This window comes from Heloderma suspectum, chromosome 3 (assembly GCF_057233095.1).
Source record: "Heloderma suspectum isolate Gila_16-S chromosome 3, 16-S_ref, whole genome shotgun sequence".
NCBI classification, from domain to species: domain Eukaryota; kingdom Metazoa; phylum Chordata; class Lepidosauria; order Squamata; family Helodermatidae; genus Heloderma; species Heloderma suspectum.
In genome coordinates, this window is record NC_139460.1 from 126360715 (window position 1) to 126373352 (window position 12638).

At 42.2% G+C, this 12638-nt stretch overlaps 1 protein-coding gene across 1 annotated transcript in view; it reads left to right on the plus strand.

Annotated features, from left to right (window-relative positions):
* TMEM182 (transmembrane protein 182) overlaps positions 1–11701 on the plus strand; it is a 30345-nt gene extending 18644 nt beyond the window's left edge. Inside the window, exon 5 of the mRNA XM_084844462.1 lies at positions 7963–11701. Coding sequence (XP_084700588.1) covers positions 7963–8186 — 224 coding nt within the window. The 3' untranslated portion in view covers positions 8187–11701. The remainder of the gene's footprint in view (positions 1–7962) is intronic.
* The last annotated feature ends 937 nt before the right edge of the window (positions 11702–12638 follow it).

The following is a 12638-nucleotide window of genomic DNA, read 5'->3' on the forward strand; positions in this document are numbered from 1 at the left end:
GATCCAAACCGTACAGTTCATTTCAACAAGCACTGAACTGGAGAAATTCCGGATGGATTGTACCAAAAGTCATACATTTGGGCCATATATTGAATGTTTTGGTTTTAGTCAATATAGATATTTATTCATACTTCAAAAAATTAGAATATAAAATAGCTGTGCACGATAATAATAATGATAACAACAACAACAATAATTGTTGTACTATTTCAGGAGTGGGTAACCCTCCAGATGTTTTGGCCTACAACTCCCATCGGTCTCACCATTGGCTATGCTGGCTAGGGCTGATGAGAGTTAAAGGCCAAAACATCTGGAGGGCAATAAGTTGCCCACCCCTCTACCACCACTACAAGTAGTAATAGTGATTTCTGTAATGCCATCAATGCACATAACAAAAGATGAAGTGGGATAATCATAGGATAAGCCTATATTGCAGGGGCAGGCAACATGTGGCCCCCCTGGATGTTTTGGCCTACAACTCCCGTTATTCTTCATCTTTGCCTAGGGCTAGGGCTGGCGGCAGTGGTAGGCCAAAATATCTGGAGGGCCACAAGTTGCCCACCCCTATTTTAGTCTTCCCAATCAATCTTCCAGCATCATTTAAGACACTTCTAGAACTTATTACCACCCCTCGGAAGAGTTATACTGGGAAGGAAAAGGAAGGGTGGCTACTCAGCAATCTGGAGCACCTTACTGACACAGTTCCCTTGGCGGTCTGAGACTCATTTGTGAGAGTCAGCGGGTTCCCGGAGGCAGAATGTTCAGCTTGGATCTGGAATATCTGGAATGAAATTAGTGTTGTGCCAAAAATTTCTCCCACATTTTTTTTACCATTCTCATTCAATTTGATAGAAAAGAAATTGCTTTCAAAAAGAAATTCAAAGGAAAAGAAATTTCGGAAAAATTCTCATGGATTGGGTTTGGAGTTCCCATGCTTACCTTACTTATGAGGTGGCTGAGGAGTGTGCATGATTGTCTTGTCTTTCATCGTACAGTAATCTCTGTGGCAGCCTGTTGCCTCCTCGGCTTCCCGCACTTCAGTTAAAGCCATCAGGAGGAAGACATCATGAGGCAATTCCTCCCATGGGGCTTTTCCAGTTCAGGCAGTGCAGGTGGCCTGGGAGGCTGCAGAGCAATGGAAAGATGTGTAATAGTGAGAGAAAACACCCACAGCACCCTCGGCCACCTTGCGGTGATTAGGTAAGCTCAAAAATACCACCCAAAGAAATTCAAAATTTTGACTCAGAAAAGTGGAAGCCTCAGCACAGTTGATGCTGTTGCCACTTACAGTAGCTGTGTAATAAATTCAAAACCCTTAAAAAAAAGAAGGAGCCTGTGCGAAGCCCCCTGCCAATAGTGAGCCCTATCTGTGAGAAACTGTTGGAGAATTTCTCCTCCCCTAGGAGAAGTTCAGTCCCCCCAATTTCTCTGCCCACAAATAGGCTGGAGAATTTTGTGAGGCCATTTGTGCACAGCTCTAATTGAAATTCATGCTTGGCCAAGAAAACTCACTGCTTTGATCTTGTGGACAAGACAATACCTTTGGGTGGTGTTTTTCTTCTTCTTTCAGTCAGTAAAATTGTAATTATAATGAACTACTATGATTTTCACAATGAAAATCATAAACACTGTAAAGCACTTTGCAGATTAAGTATAAACACCTGTATGTCAGAGCAAATGCACGGAAAATTCTAATTTCAATATGGTTTTGCAAGAACATGTAGCAGGTGACCTTTATGGCCACTATTTGCGTGCATATATCCCAAAACTTCACCCCATAATGCAGCCAGAGGAACAGCAATAACAGTCCATCATTGCAGCAGTTCTGTATTGTTCAGAAGGTACTGATAATCAGTTCCTTCAATTATTCTTTCCTTTCCATGCAGGAACTATTTAGAACTATTCATTGCCTCTCCTAACTACGCCTAATGGTAACCTCTATACTTCAGTAATCCATGCCCCCATATGATCACCCCCTAACTATGTTGCCAGGCTACAGACGTTGCTGCTGTGCAGGGGCCATACCAATACGAAGCCATTTTCCAGCAGCCACATTTTAAAAATGAAAAACCTAACAAGAACTTTTAAGTAGATAACTTGTTAATGTAACAATAATATGACCCTACTGACTCATATATCAAAGTATTAAAGTCCTTATCATACGTCACCCAGTAGCAGCATAACTCTGGCTTTTAAAAGGGATGTCAAAGTAGAAATGCTTCCAGAAGATACTCATGCTGGATCCTCAGTTGAACTGTGGGGCAGTAGTTAAGAATGCCTCTCTGTTCTCATAGGGCCATCTCTAGGATAAATAGCGCCCTGAGCAAGGACTGCCTTCAGTGCCCCACCACCACTTATAGCTTTCGTTTTAATAAAATTGTTGTGCTCATAGTGTTTATAGTATTTATACATCTTTATGCTACTTGGTAATGTTGCCGCAAAGTAAAGCCCCGTTCCACTGATTTTTTTTATCTAGAATGAGTGACGTCAAACTGGAAACTGAAAGACCCCCCTCCCCCGTAAAGCAAATGGATGGAAGTTCCTGTTTGTAGTTCACACCCACACAGCCTGTAGAATTTGGCTGTGGGGTGGGGGACGGTTAAAGGCACTTCCTGCTTTTTGTGAGTCTGGCTCACTGCAGAGAGTCCACTAAAAAAATACAGTCCCCAAGCTCTGCTTGGTGCCCCCTTCTGCTTGGGGCCCAGGGCAAGCGCCCATCTCACCCATTTGTAAGGCCTTGCTGGTACATGATGACATAAGTGTTACAGTTAGAAGGGTTATCTTGGGGCTATGGTGGGCCCTATAAGAAAAGAAACCCCAATTTATTTAGAACTTCTATTACTGCTAATATTACAACTAAAATTTAATTTGTTTTAGGACCTGAAGGGTTCTGTACTGAACACTGGGATTTTGATTTAGAATACATTTTACTGATAAGGACTGCAATACTGGTATTTGAAGCATTTAGCATAATCTAAGTGATACAAAGTAGAGACTAGAGTTGGCAACAGAGGAACTTTGCTTCAACTGTGCAGCTCTTGCAAATTCCCTTCTGTCTTAGGGTTTTGTTCCTTGCTTGGAGTTCCTTAGAACTGCTCAACCAGCTGCAGAACACGTTGGCTCCTGCTATTAGTCACTATCGGTACAGAGGCAGGTGTGTCACCGGGTTCTTCTTGTCCTACTCAGTTCATACTAAATTATGATCTTTTGCTGCAGTAACTTGGACCTCATAACAAGTCTCAGCGGTGGAACTTGCCTGTTCTTTCTGTATGTATAAAAAGTATCGATACGTACCCTGGCAACATCCACCTTAAGAATAAAGTCTGTGAAATAAACACGGGAACACAACGATTGCTTACAAATCAGCATAGTTCTAAATTTACTATAGGCACCAGCCGGAGGTTGCTGTCACTCTGCTCAGCACCTGTTGACTTCATGTCTAAATCATGGAAGGTTTGTGCCATAAACAGCCATTCACTGCTGACGAGTGAAAAGCATTGCCATTTGGGAAGAATAAGTCAGGCCAGGAAATTGCTGTTAAATTCACAGGCATTTCTAAAGGTTCTGTGTTCTTTCTCTCCCACCCACCCCCCTTCTGCAATAAGCAGAAGTGTATGAGTGAAACAGATTAAAAAAAATAAATGTTAATGACAGGAACAGCTGACCTCAGAGAAGCCCATGTCTTATCTCATTGCACAGCGCTGTGTATCAAACATGGGTCTACTTTAAAAACAAAATAGCAAAATAGAAAAGGAATGGGGGACAGGGGGAGAGAGAGAGAGAATAAGTGCTTATTTATCCTAATCTCCCTCAGACACATATTTTACATTTTAGAAATAATTTCCCCCAGTCGTTTGTGATTCATTGCAGCTTTTAAAAAATCTGTTTTACTAAACAACAGACATTTGTGCCCCTAGCAAAGGTCTAACAAACTGAAAATGAAGAAATATGCACCAGTCTGAAATGTTTCTAAAAATGCATGCTTCTTGAAATTAGTGGCAGGGATGAGGTTAATTTCAGCCACTGGGCTTGAAAACATTGGCTATGGTCGTTCTTGACAATTTTCAGCATAAGAGGCCTCCCACAATAAATACATTCTGTTTGGCTCATTCCCCTTCATAAAGAACTGACATTACAATTAAACTGGTAGTAGATCCTTTCAAAACTTTTCAAGCATGATTAATGTTTGAAAGAGGATAGGCTAGCAAATAGTAATAGTTTAAGGGTGCAGTCCTAAGCATGTTTAGACAGAAAAAAGTCCCAGCATTCCCCTACAGCATGGCTGGCTGGGGAATGCTGGGAGTTGCAGGACTTTTTTCTGTCAAAACATGCATAGGATTGCACCCTAAGGCAGGGTTGGGAAACCTGTGGCCCTCCAGATGTTGTTAGATTCTTAATCCCCATCAGACCCAACCAGCATGGCCAATGGTCAGGGATCATGGAAGTTGTAGTCCTGGCTGAGGAATGCTGGGAGTTGTAGGGCTTTTTTCTGTCTAAACATGCATAGGATTGTGCCCTTCATAAAATAGGAGAAAGTAATTGATTTCGCTCATCTCAGTAGAAATTACATTCCCCGCCCCCCACTATGTATTAAGGTATCACTCCGGCTCAAAGTTGTCTATTATTGAGGATACTCAAAACTGGCCATCCCCCCCAAATAGCGGGAAAACAATTAAATATAGTCCTAGAAAAGATCAGCCGATACTTGGAAACTGTTAAGTTATCCAAATAATTGTCATGACCCTTAATAAATTTAAAAGACAAGCCAAGGTGAATTGCAGAGCAAGTTTTACAAGCAACATTAATAGAATACTATGTATCAATATGCTTAATCCTTAGATCAAGAATATATTTTGCCTAACAGTAACACTGAGCAGAAAAAAATTACAGAAAGGCCTAATAATTATAATTTACTGCTAAAGGCTTTTGACCGTAGACATGCCCTTCTGAAGAAGGTACAAATAACCTCAAAAAATGTGAACCAAAAATCGAATGCTGCTTGGGCCAAAGACCTGCATTCAACTGAAAGCGAAGTAGCCTCCAGACACAGAACAGCTAATGGGACACATCTGGGCACACAAAAAGGGAATACAAACCATTTGAGAGTACATGTTCCACAGGTGGGTCAAAACACAAAATCCAAATTGGAAAACCATTTAACAACTGGGTGAAGATTTCAGCATTAAATGCCTGGAGAGCACCAGGAATAAATTGTGCCACCCTTTGTATTAAAAACAAAATACAGATTATTCTGCAGAGCGCTATTTCATGGAGATAGCGCAGAGCATCTATGAGCTGCCCAGGAAAGGGAAGAATAGAAAAAAATACCTAAATACCTAAAATGACTTCTTTATAGTCTGCCCTCTAATAACCCATTTACTCATCTGGGAAATAAGTAATCTTTGTTTTGCTGAAATTAATGGTCAACAAATTGACCGTATAATAAACCATATATGCATGTAGCTGTTGTTTCAGACCAACTTTTGTTAAGGACAGCAAAACAGCATTGTCGGCAGATAACAGAAATGGAATTCTAGATTCAGCCAGTCTAGACCCTAGGTAACTGAAAATCAGAAGATGAACAAGCCCCAATCACATCATTTAGCTACTAATTAAAGTATATAATCTTGGCAGTATATACATATATAATCCTGGCAGACACAACAAGTGTATAATCCTGGCAGACACAGTTAGTGGCAGGACTGGGATTGGTTAAATTACTTCCAGGTCATATGTCACTTGAACCATAGTATTCTGATAGAAGCAAATAATAAGATACAACAATCTTTTATCACTAGAAGAAAGAAACCACATAACTCCCCAGAACTGAATCAAAGGCAGATTTCAAATCTACAAAGGCAATTTATGAAGCAGCAGGTTTGTAGCTTGAGGATTCTCCTAGAGACATCTTTGTCACTTGAGACTCAGATGGCCTCAGTGGCATGGAGTGCCTTCTACCAGCTTTGGTTGGTGGCCCAGCTATGCCCCTGTCTGGACAGGGATAACCTGGCTTCAGTTGTCTATGCTCTGTAACCTCCAAGTTAGATTACTGCAATGCAGTCTATGTGGGGCTGCCTTTGAAGATGGTTCAGAAACTGCAGCTCGTGCAAAATGTGGTGGCCAGATTATTAATGGGGATCAGAAGGTCCAAACATATTAGACTGACTCTGGCCTGCTTGCACTGGCTGCCTGTATGTTTCTGAGCCCAATTCAAGGTGCTAGTTTTAACCTATAAAGTCTTACATGGCTTGAGACCACGCATGAATCTACCCATACACTATGCTCAAAATCTAAGATCCTCCTCTGGGTGTCTCCTCTGAGGGAGTCTTGGAAGACAGCCACAAGGGAGAGGGCCTTCTCAGTGGTGGCCCCCCAGTTATGGAATGATCTCCCTGACAAGGCCTGCCTGGTGCCAACATTGTTATCTTTTCGGTGCCAGGTCAAGATCTTTCTCTTTTCTGAGGCATTTGGCAGCATACGATGAGTTTTAATTGATCCTGGATTTGTCTTATGGTTATGATTTATTGTTCAAAGTTGTTTTTAGATATATGTTGTCTCTGAGTATACTGTCTGTGTGTTTTTATGTAAATGGTTTTTAAGCTTTGTATACTGTATTTTTAAAGTGTTTTATCTCTGTAAATCACCCAGAGAGCTTTGGCTATGGGGCAGTATAGAAATGTAATAAACAACAACATATAGGCTGTTGTTACCAAAAGATCACATATATTTCTCAGGTCAATGATTTAAGATAAGGCAATGGCCAATGGCAATGAATATGAACTTGAGCACACTCTGGGAGAGAGCGGAGGACAAGAAGGCCTGGCGTGCTATGGTCCATGGGGTCATGAAGAGTCGGACACGACTTAACGACTGAACAACAACAACCATGGCCAAATGCTCACTTGCTGTTTCTGAAACACAACCACTCATCTCTCAGCACACTTTCAGCCTTAATCCAAGAGATTCCTGTTTACATAGCTAGCATACAATTTACCACCTACTGCTAGCAAAGTGATACGCCTACAGTTGGAAAGTTGCTATAGTAGCTTCTTCACCTTAGAATTATAAAGGCTTCTGTCCATGATGAGGGCAATGGACCAGTTGAATTAATCTGAATAAACAAAATGGCCAATAGAGGTGCCCACCATATGGCATTAGCCTTCAGGAATTCAGGTATTACTGAATCTGACCCTGGGGCTTTCACAGATTTTAATTGGCAAATAAATGACCTGATTTCAAACTAAGTTGCGAGAGCCCATTCTGGGGGCTCAAATAAGTTTGATAAGAAATGAATATCAATTACCGGTTTCCTAGCATTCTTTAAAGCTATTGGGAAAATAATCTTTGCGGGAATATTACATGCAATCAAACCAGCGAGATCAGCCAGGGCACCAGAGACTATTGACCAGAATAGTTGAGGGTCATTGTTTAAAGAAGAGTGAATCAGAAGCACCGTGATGCAAAGCAGTAGCAGTTTTTTGACTGCTAAGTGGGTGACTGACCTGACCTGAACCACAGGGCACATTCCATGGGCAATTTCTCCTGATCATGTACCAGTAAAATGAATGGGAGCTGCCCAAGCTACAATGCCCTTGTGTAGTTCCCTTTCATTTTGCTGCAACCTGCACAGGACAACTGACTAGAGGTTGTGTACTCCATGTGAGGCCTGGTCTACACATGCAGAGAAATGACATGATCCTGCTCTCATTCTCATCTATAGTGTACTACACCACTTCAACCTGCAGTTGGGGAGTGGGGTGGGGGAGTACCAATTTGCAATGTTACAAACCAGCCTTCCTCCACCTGGTGTCCTCCAGATGTGTTGAACTCAGCTCCCTTCCATCCTCAGCCATAAGTCTAATGGCTTGTCTTTCACTGGCTCTCCCAAGTATTTCTCAGTTATTTTTGTGATACAAACTAATTGAGTCACATATCTTCCCTAAAACTTTGTTTCTTCTTCAGGCATTTTGTTCACACTGGTGGTTGTGCTGTATGTCATCTGGGTCCAGGCAGTGGCTGACCTCGAAAACTATGTGATTAAGAAGAAAACGGACTGTCCAGATTTTTCTCTCTATGTGCGCTATGGCTGGTCTTTTATACTGGCTCCAGTCGGAATATTTTTTGCTATGTTTTCAGGAATGCTGTTCCTACTTGTAGGGCGTACAATTTACCTGCACTCTGATTAGTCAGGTGTTTGAAATATTGGACTCATACTGAAGCTTTGCTGAAAAACTATTTTTATACATTATAATCCCTCCTACAGACTACAGTATTGGTGCCATTCTAGATCTGTGTTGGTGACTAGTGCAATCTTGCACATATCTACTCAGAAGTAAGTCCTCCTCAGTTCAGTGAGGCTTGCTTCCAGGTAAGGGTGCATAGCAAGGGTGGTCAGCATGTGGTCTGTGGTCCTCATAAAGCCCCTGCCACCCACACCGCTGCCCCCCGCCACACTGCTGAAATTCATAGCAGCGGCGGCATAAACATCATAGTTTGCAAACTGCTACGGATAGCTAAAATGGCCAGATTTAGCTTGTTTTAGCCTTCCATAGCTGTTTGCTGAAAACAATTGATAGCAAATCACCAGAGGGTTGCTGCTGCCACCAGGGTGGGGTGGGAGTGGGGGAATAGCCCCTAGACTCCCTGAAGTTGCCCATCCCTGGTGAATAGGATTGCAGCCTCAGTTTATATGTGCTTGTCATAAAAGAAATGAAACTCCCTTTTGAGGTAATAACATCATCTAGTCCTTTCAGATTCCTTCAGATCTCTCCATGGGTGCTTCCAGATGAGGCTTTCATTGTGCAACCGTCCTGCCTCATTCGTGGAATTTTATAGGGGATCCAGATGATGACATCTCCCAGTTGAAACCATCCTGTGTTTCCCCACCACCTGTAGTGGCTAGAGTGCTGGACTGGGAGTCGGGAGATCCGGGTTCTAGTCCCCACTCGGCCATGGAAGCTCACTGGGTGACTTTGGGCCAGTCACATACTACCTCACAGGGTTGTTGTTGTGAGGATAAAATGGAGGAGGAGGAGGAGGATTATGTACGCCACCTTGAGTTCCTTGGAGGAAAAAAGGCGGGATATAAATGTAATAAATAAATAAATATAAATAAATAAATCTTTTTTCTTACTACCAAACAAACAAAAAATCTGTTAAGGAGGGAAGAAAGATGGAACAATGTCTTTTCGTTGGTAGCACTAGCAGTCCTCCATCTGGAAGCACCCCATGAATTGCACACAGTGCATACCACGTTTTGTAACTTTATCTCTCTTTGTTGAACACACAGAGAAAAATATGAAATAATTCATGTAAGAATTAGGTTTTGTCTGAGGTCCAGTTCAACAATTACTAACTTAATGAAGAAACATTTGTAAATGTGTAAGGAAGCTATGCTTCCTTCCCACATATATTACCCTTTTGAAGTAGGGAAAGAATAGCACAGGTTATGGCCACTGGAGATCCAACTGGAGATCCAGCAGGTGGTGGTAAGTGGAGACCCTTCCAATATTCACCTACCGTTCAGCCTGAACTACGCTTCCAGGAAGGTCAAAACTGCTACCACACATCCACCACAAATCTAGCATCTTCAAGGAAGAGCACTTTGCTCATTTTTGCAATAGCTACTTTTTCTTGAGTTGACATAGGACTGGATCCAGCCATTCTCAGAGTCTTATTACAAAGGAAGACTCTTTGTGCTTACTAGCATTCACTGCCAGTAAATATGGTAACTACTGTTAACGCAGGCTAGCTTTGCAGTGGGTGAGGTATCTTGCTGGAAGCATGAGGCAAGGCAAGGAGAAGGTGAAGGCTGTATTGTTCATGCAGAAATACCTGTCGTGCTTCCTGGAAGAAGGAACCTACTGATGATAATTTGGGCAAGAGCAAGCTAAATTGTGTGTGTCACCTTATAAGGAAGGTAGTGTGTGAACTGGTCCTTAGGGAGGTGTTTGTGCAGAACAAATACAAGTTCCATAGCATACCTTAAATCTCTGTTCCCTCTTCTTGTTTCAGTATTTGGCATTAGCTTTAATATAACCAAACATCTTTGCTCTTAAAAATAAAGTACAGTTGTCCATTTAATGCTTTAGCCAATGTGACAGTACAAAAGATGGAATACTGCTTTGATGCTGCTATGTCAGTGGAATATTGCTTTGATGCTGCTATGTAGGTGTACAACAGCTTGAATGCTTTCATGCGGTCCAAAATTATAAACAGTCAATGCAACAGAACTGGAACATTTATGGGTCATCTGGTCCAGGCTTCTGCAACAGCAGATTTTGTCTGGACTTATATGCATGATTTTCTGTTGTTGATTGTAGAGTTTTTATTTGTTATGTTGGGTTTTGTTTTTGTTTTTTGCATTCCCCTGCAATTTATGGCTTGACTCATTTGGCCAGGTCATCTGGACTACTTAGTCCATCAGTTGTGGTTAATCTGCTCTTTTCTATAGTATACACAGGGTGGAAAAAGAAAAACCAAGAACCATGGGATAGATAGGTGCATAGAAACTTACCACGTGGAAAGGGTAATGGGATGGTATCTGGAGCCTCTGACAATATGCAAAGTTTACTACTCCCATACATAGCTACTTGTTAATCTGAAGAAGCAGTGGCAATGCTGAGATTTCCATGGTAGCTGGAGACTATATATGGCTGCAACTTCTGCATGGTTCATCTGTGTGTCCCCTCCCCCACACCACCTCCCGCCCAGATCTGTAGGAGGCTGATGGGGGAATAAGCCCTGCTCTGCAGCCAGGGCCAGCATCGGCACTCTGGCATCCTTGAGCAACTGCTGATGCATGCCCTGGGCCCATGTTTGTTTGTTTTTCTAGCAGCACCAAGTGGCTGTATCAAGCCACCCTTTTAATTTCCCACAATGCCCCTGGCCTAATACTGTTCTGGGGCATTGTGGGAACTGTAAAGGTGACCAGACCCAGCTGTCCAGCACTGCTTGGAGCTCTGCTACAGCAGCTAGATAATCCTGTCTGGGCCCACAGACGGAGAACGGGTCCCACCAGAGACCATTTTGTCCCTGACTCAAACCTGGAGTCAGCCCTGCTTGCATGTTCAGCCACATGGTCTTTTGCTTCATTCCAGTTCTTATAATTCTGCAGTCATCCAGTTTCTTATTTAAAATCATCCAAAGAACTTTCCATAAATTCATTGGGAAACATTTCCAATAGTTTACTTCTTCTGACAGTAAGGAGGCATGTCCTGATAGTCAACCTATATCTGCTTTACTATACTATAAATTAATCCTTTTGCTTTCCCCCCTTCCTGCAATGGTTCTGGGTATAGTTAAAACGTATATGATTTACTTGTATACACATTTGTAAAATCTAAGCCAATACAGGAATTCCATGCAGCTCCAGGGCTCACCCTCCGAGTGCCTACTCCACTGATCTGCTAGCATGGGAGTTCGACTTATGTGCATCAGAACATAATACAGAGCTCCAGGATTTACTGCATGATCTATCAGCCAGGAGAAAGTGATTAACAACTAAAAGTATGCCAAATCAACATCCTGATAATATGGGCAGATTTCAAAGATAAAATGCTTATCTCAACATTTACCAGCAATATATGATAATTCGATTTCTTAAAATATATTTATATATGTATAATGACATATGTTTTCTATGAAAAATGGCTGTATGCGTTCTTTTTTAAATACAAAGTTAATTAAGAAAATATTTGTATAAAGGAAGGTTTCTTTCTTTTTTTTCAAATGGTGCAGTTGAATTTCATCCTCTTAGCACTGCCATTGTACTTACAACTTGCTTGTATAAGCATTTATTTAGTTGTAACATTTATATCCCCTTTCCCCCTATGGACCTGAAGGCAGCTTACACTGGCTTCTCCAGCTGTCTCCCAATCAGCCACATTTTACAGTTGTTTAATCCATCTTCCATTGGTGGAACTATTTGCAAGGCCATTCTTAAACACCGAGAGGCCCATTCTAGCAGGGCGAGCCCAACCATTAGGCAGAGTGAGGCAGCTGCCTCAGGTAACAGGTGCAGGGATTTGTGGGGAACAGAGGTGGCAACCTGCCAGTGTTTCCTTCAGAACCTCTGGTCAGTCCCATCTGTTGGAGGAGAACAGAGCTGTGTGTGTCACATGGCCTGCCCTAAGTCCCCTAAGCTAGCCTGTTGCCCTCGGGTGTGGTGGAAGATGCTGTCCTGTTGCCAGTGTCAAAGTAAGGTTCGACTGCCAGCCCAGTTGGCTTCTGTACATGGAATGCTGGAGGTGGGGTAGGGAATCTTGTTCTTTGCCTCAGGAAGCAAAATGTTTTGGCCTGGAACTGCTATCTAGTCTCATCTTTTGGACTCATGTATCCTTTTAAAACCACCTGAAGGGATCTTGTGAGCATTGAGCATTGACACATGGACTGCTTGCAGTAACTTCCATGAGAACAAGTTCTCCATATAACTTAACCACCGTTGAGTACCATGAACTCCACCTGACAAATGTCCAGGACCCTGCTGATGAATCCATTCAGAAAAGAAAGTGAGGATTCCCATGTAACATCTCCACATTTAAAAAGTGAACCCTTGCCAAGAGTGACAAAAATGTTAGTCAGAACTGGCCTGAAATATTGTATTAATATGTTCTTGAACAACTGCTATAGTCTGCACC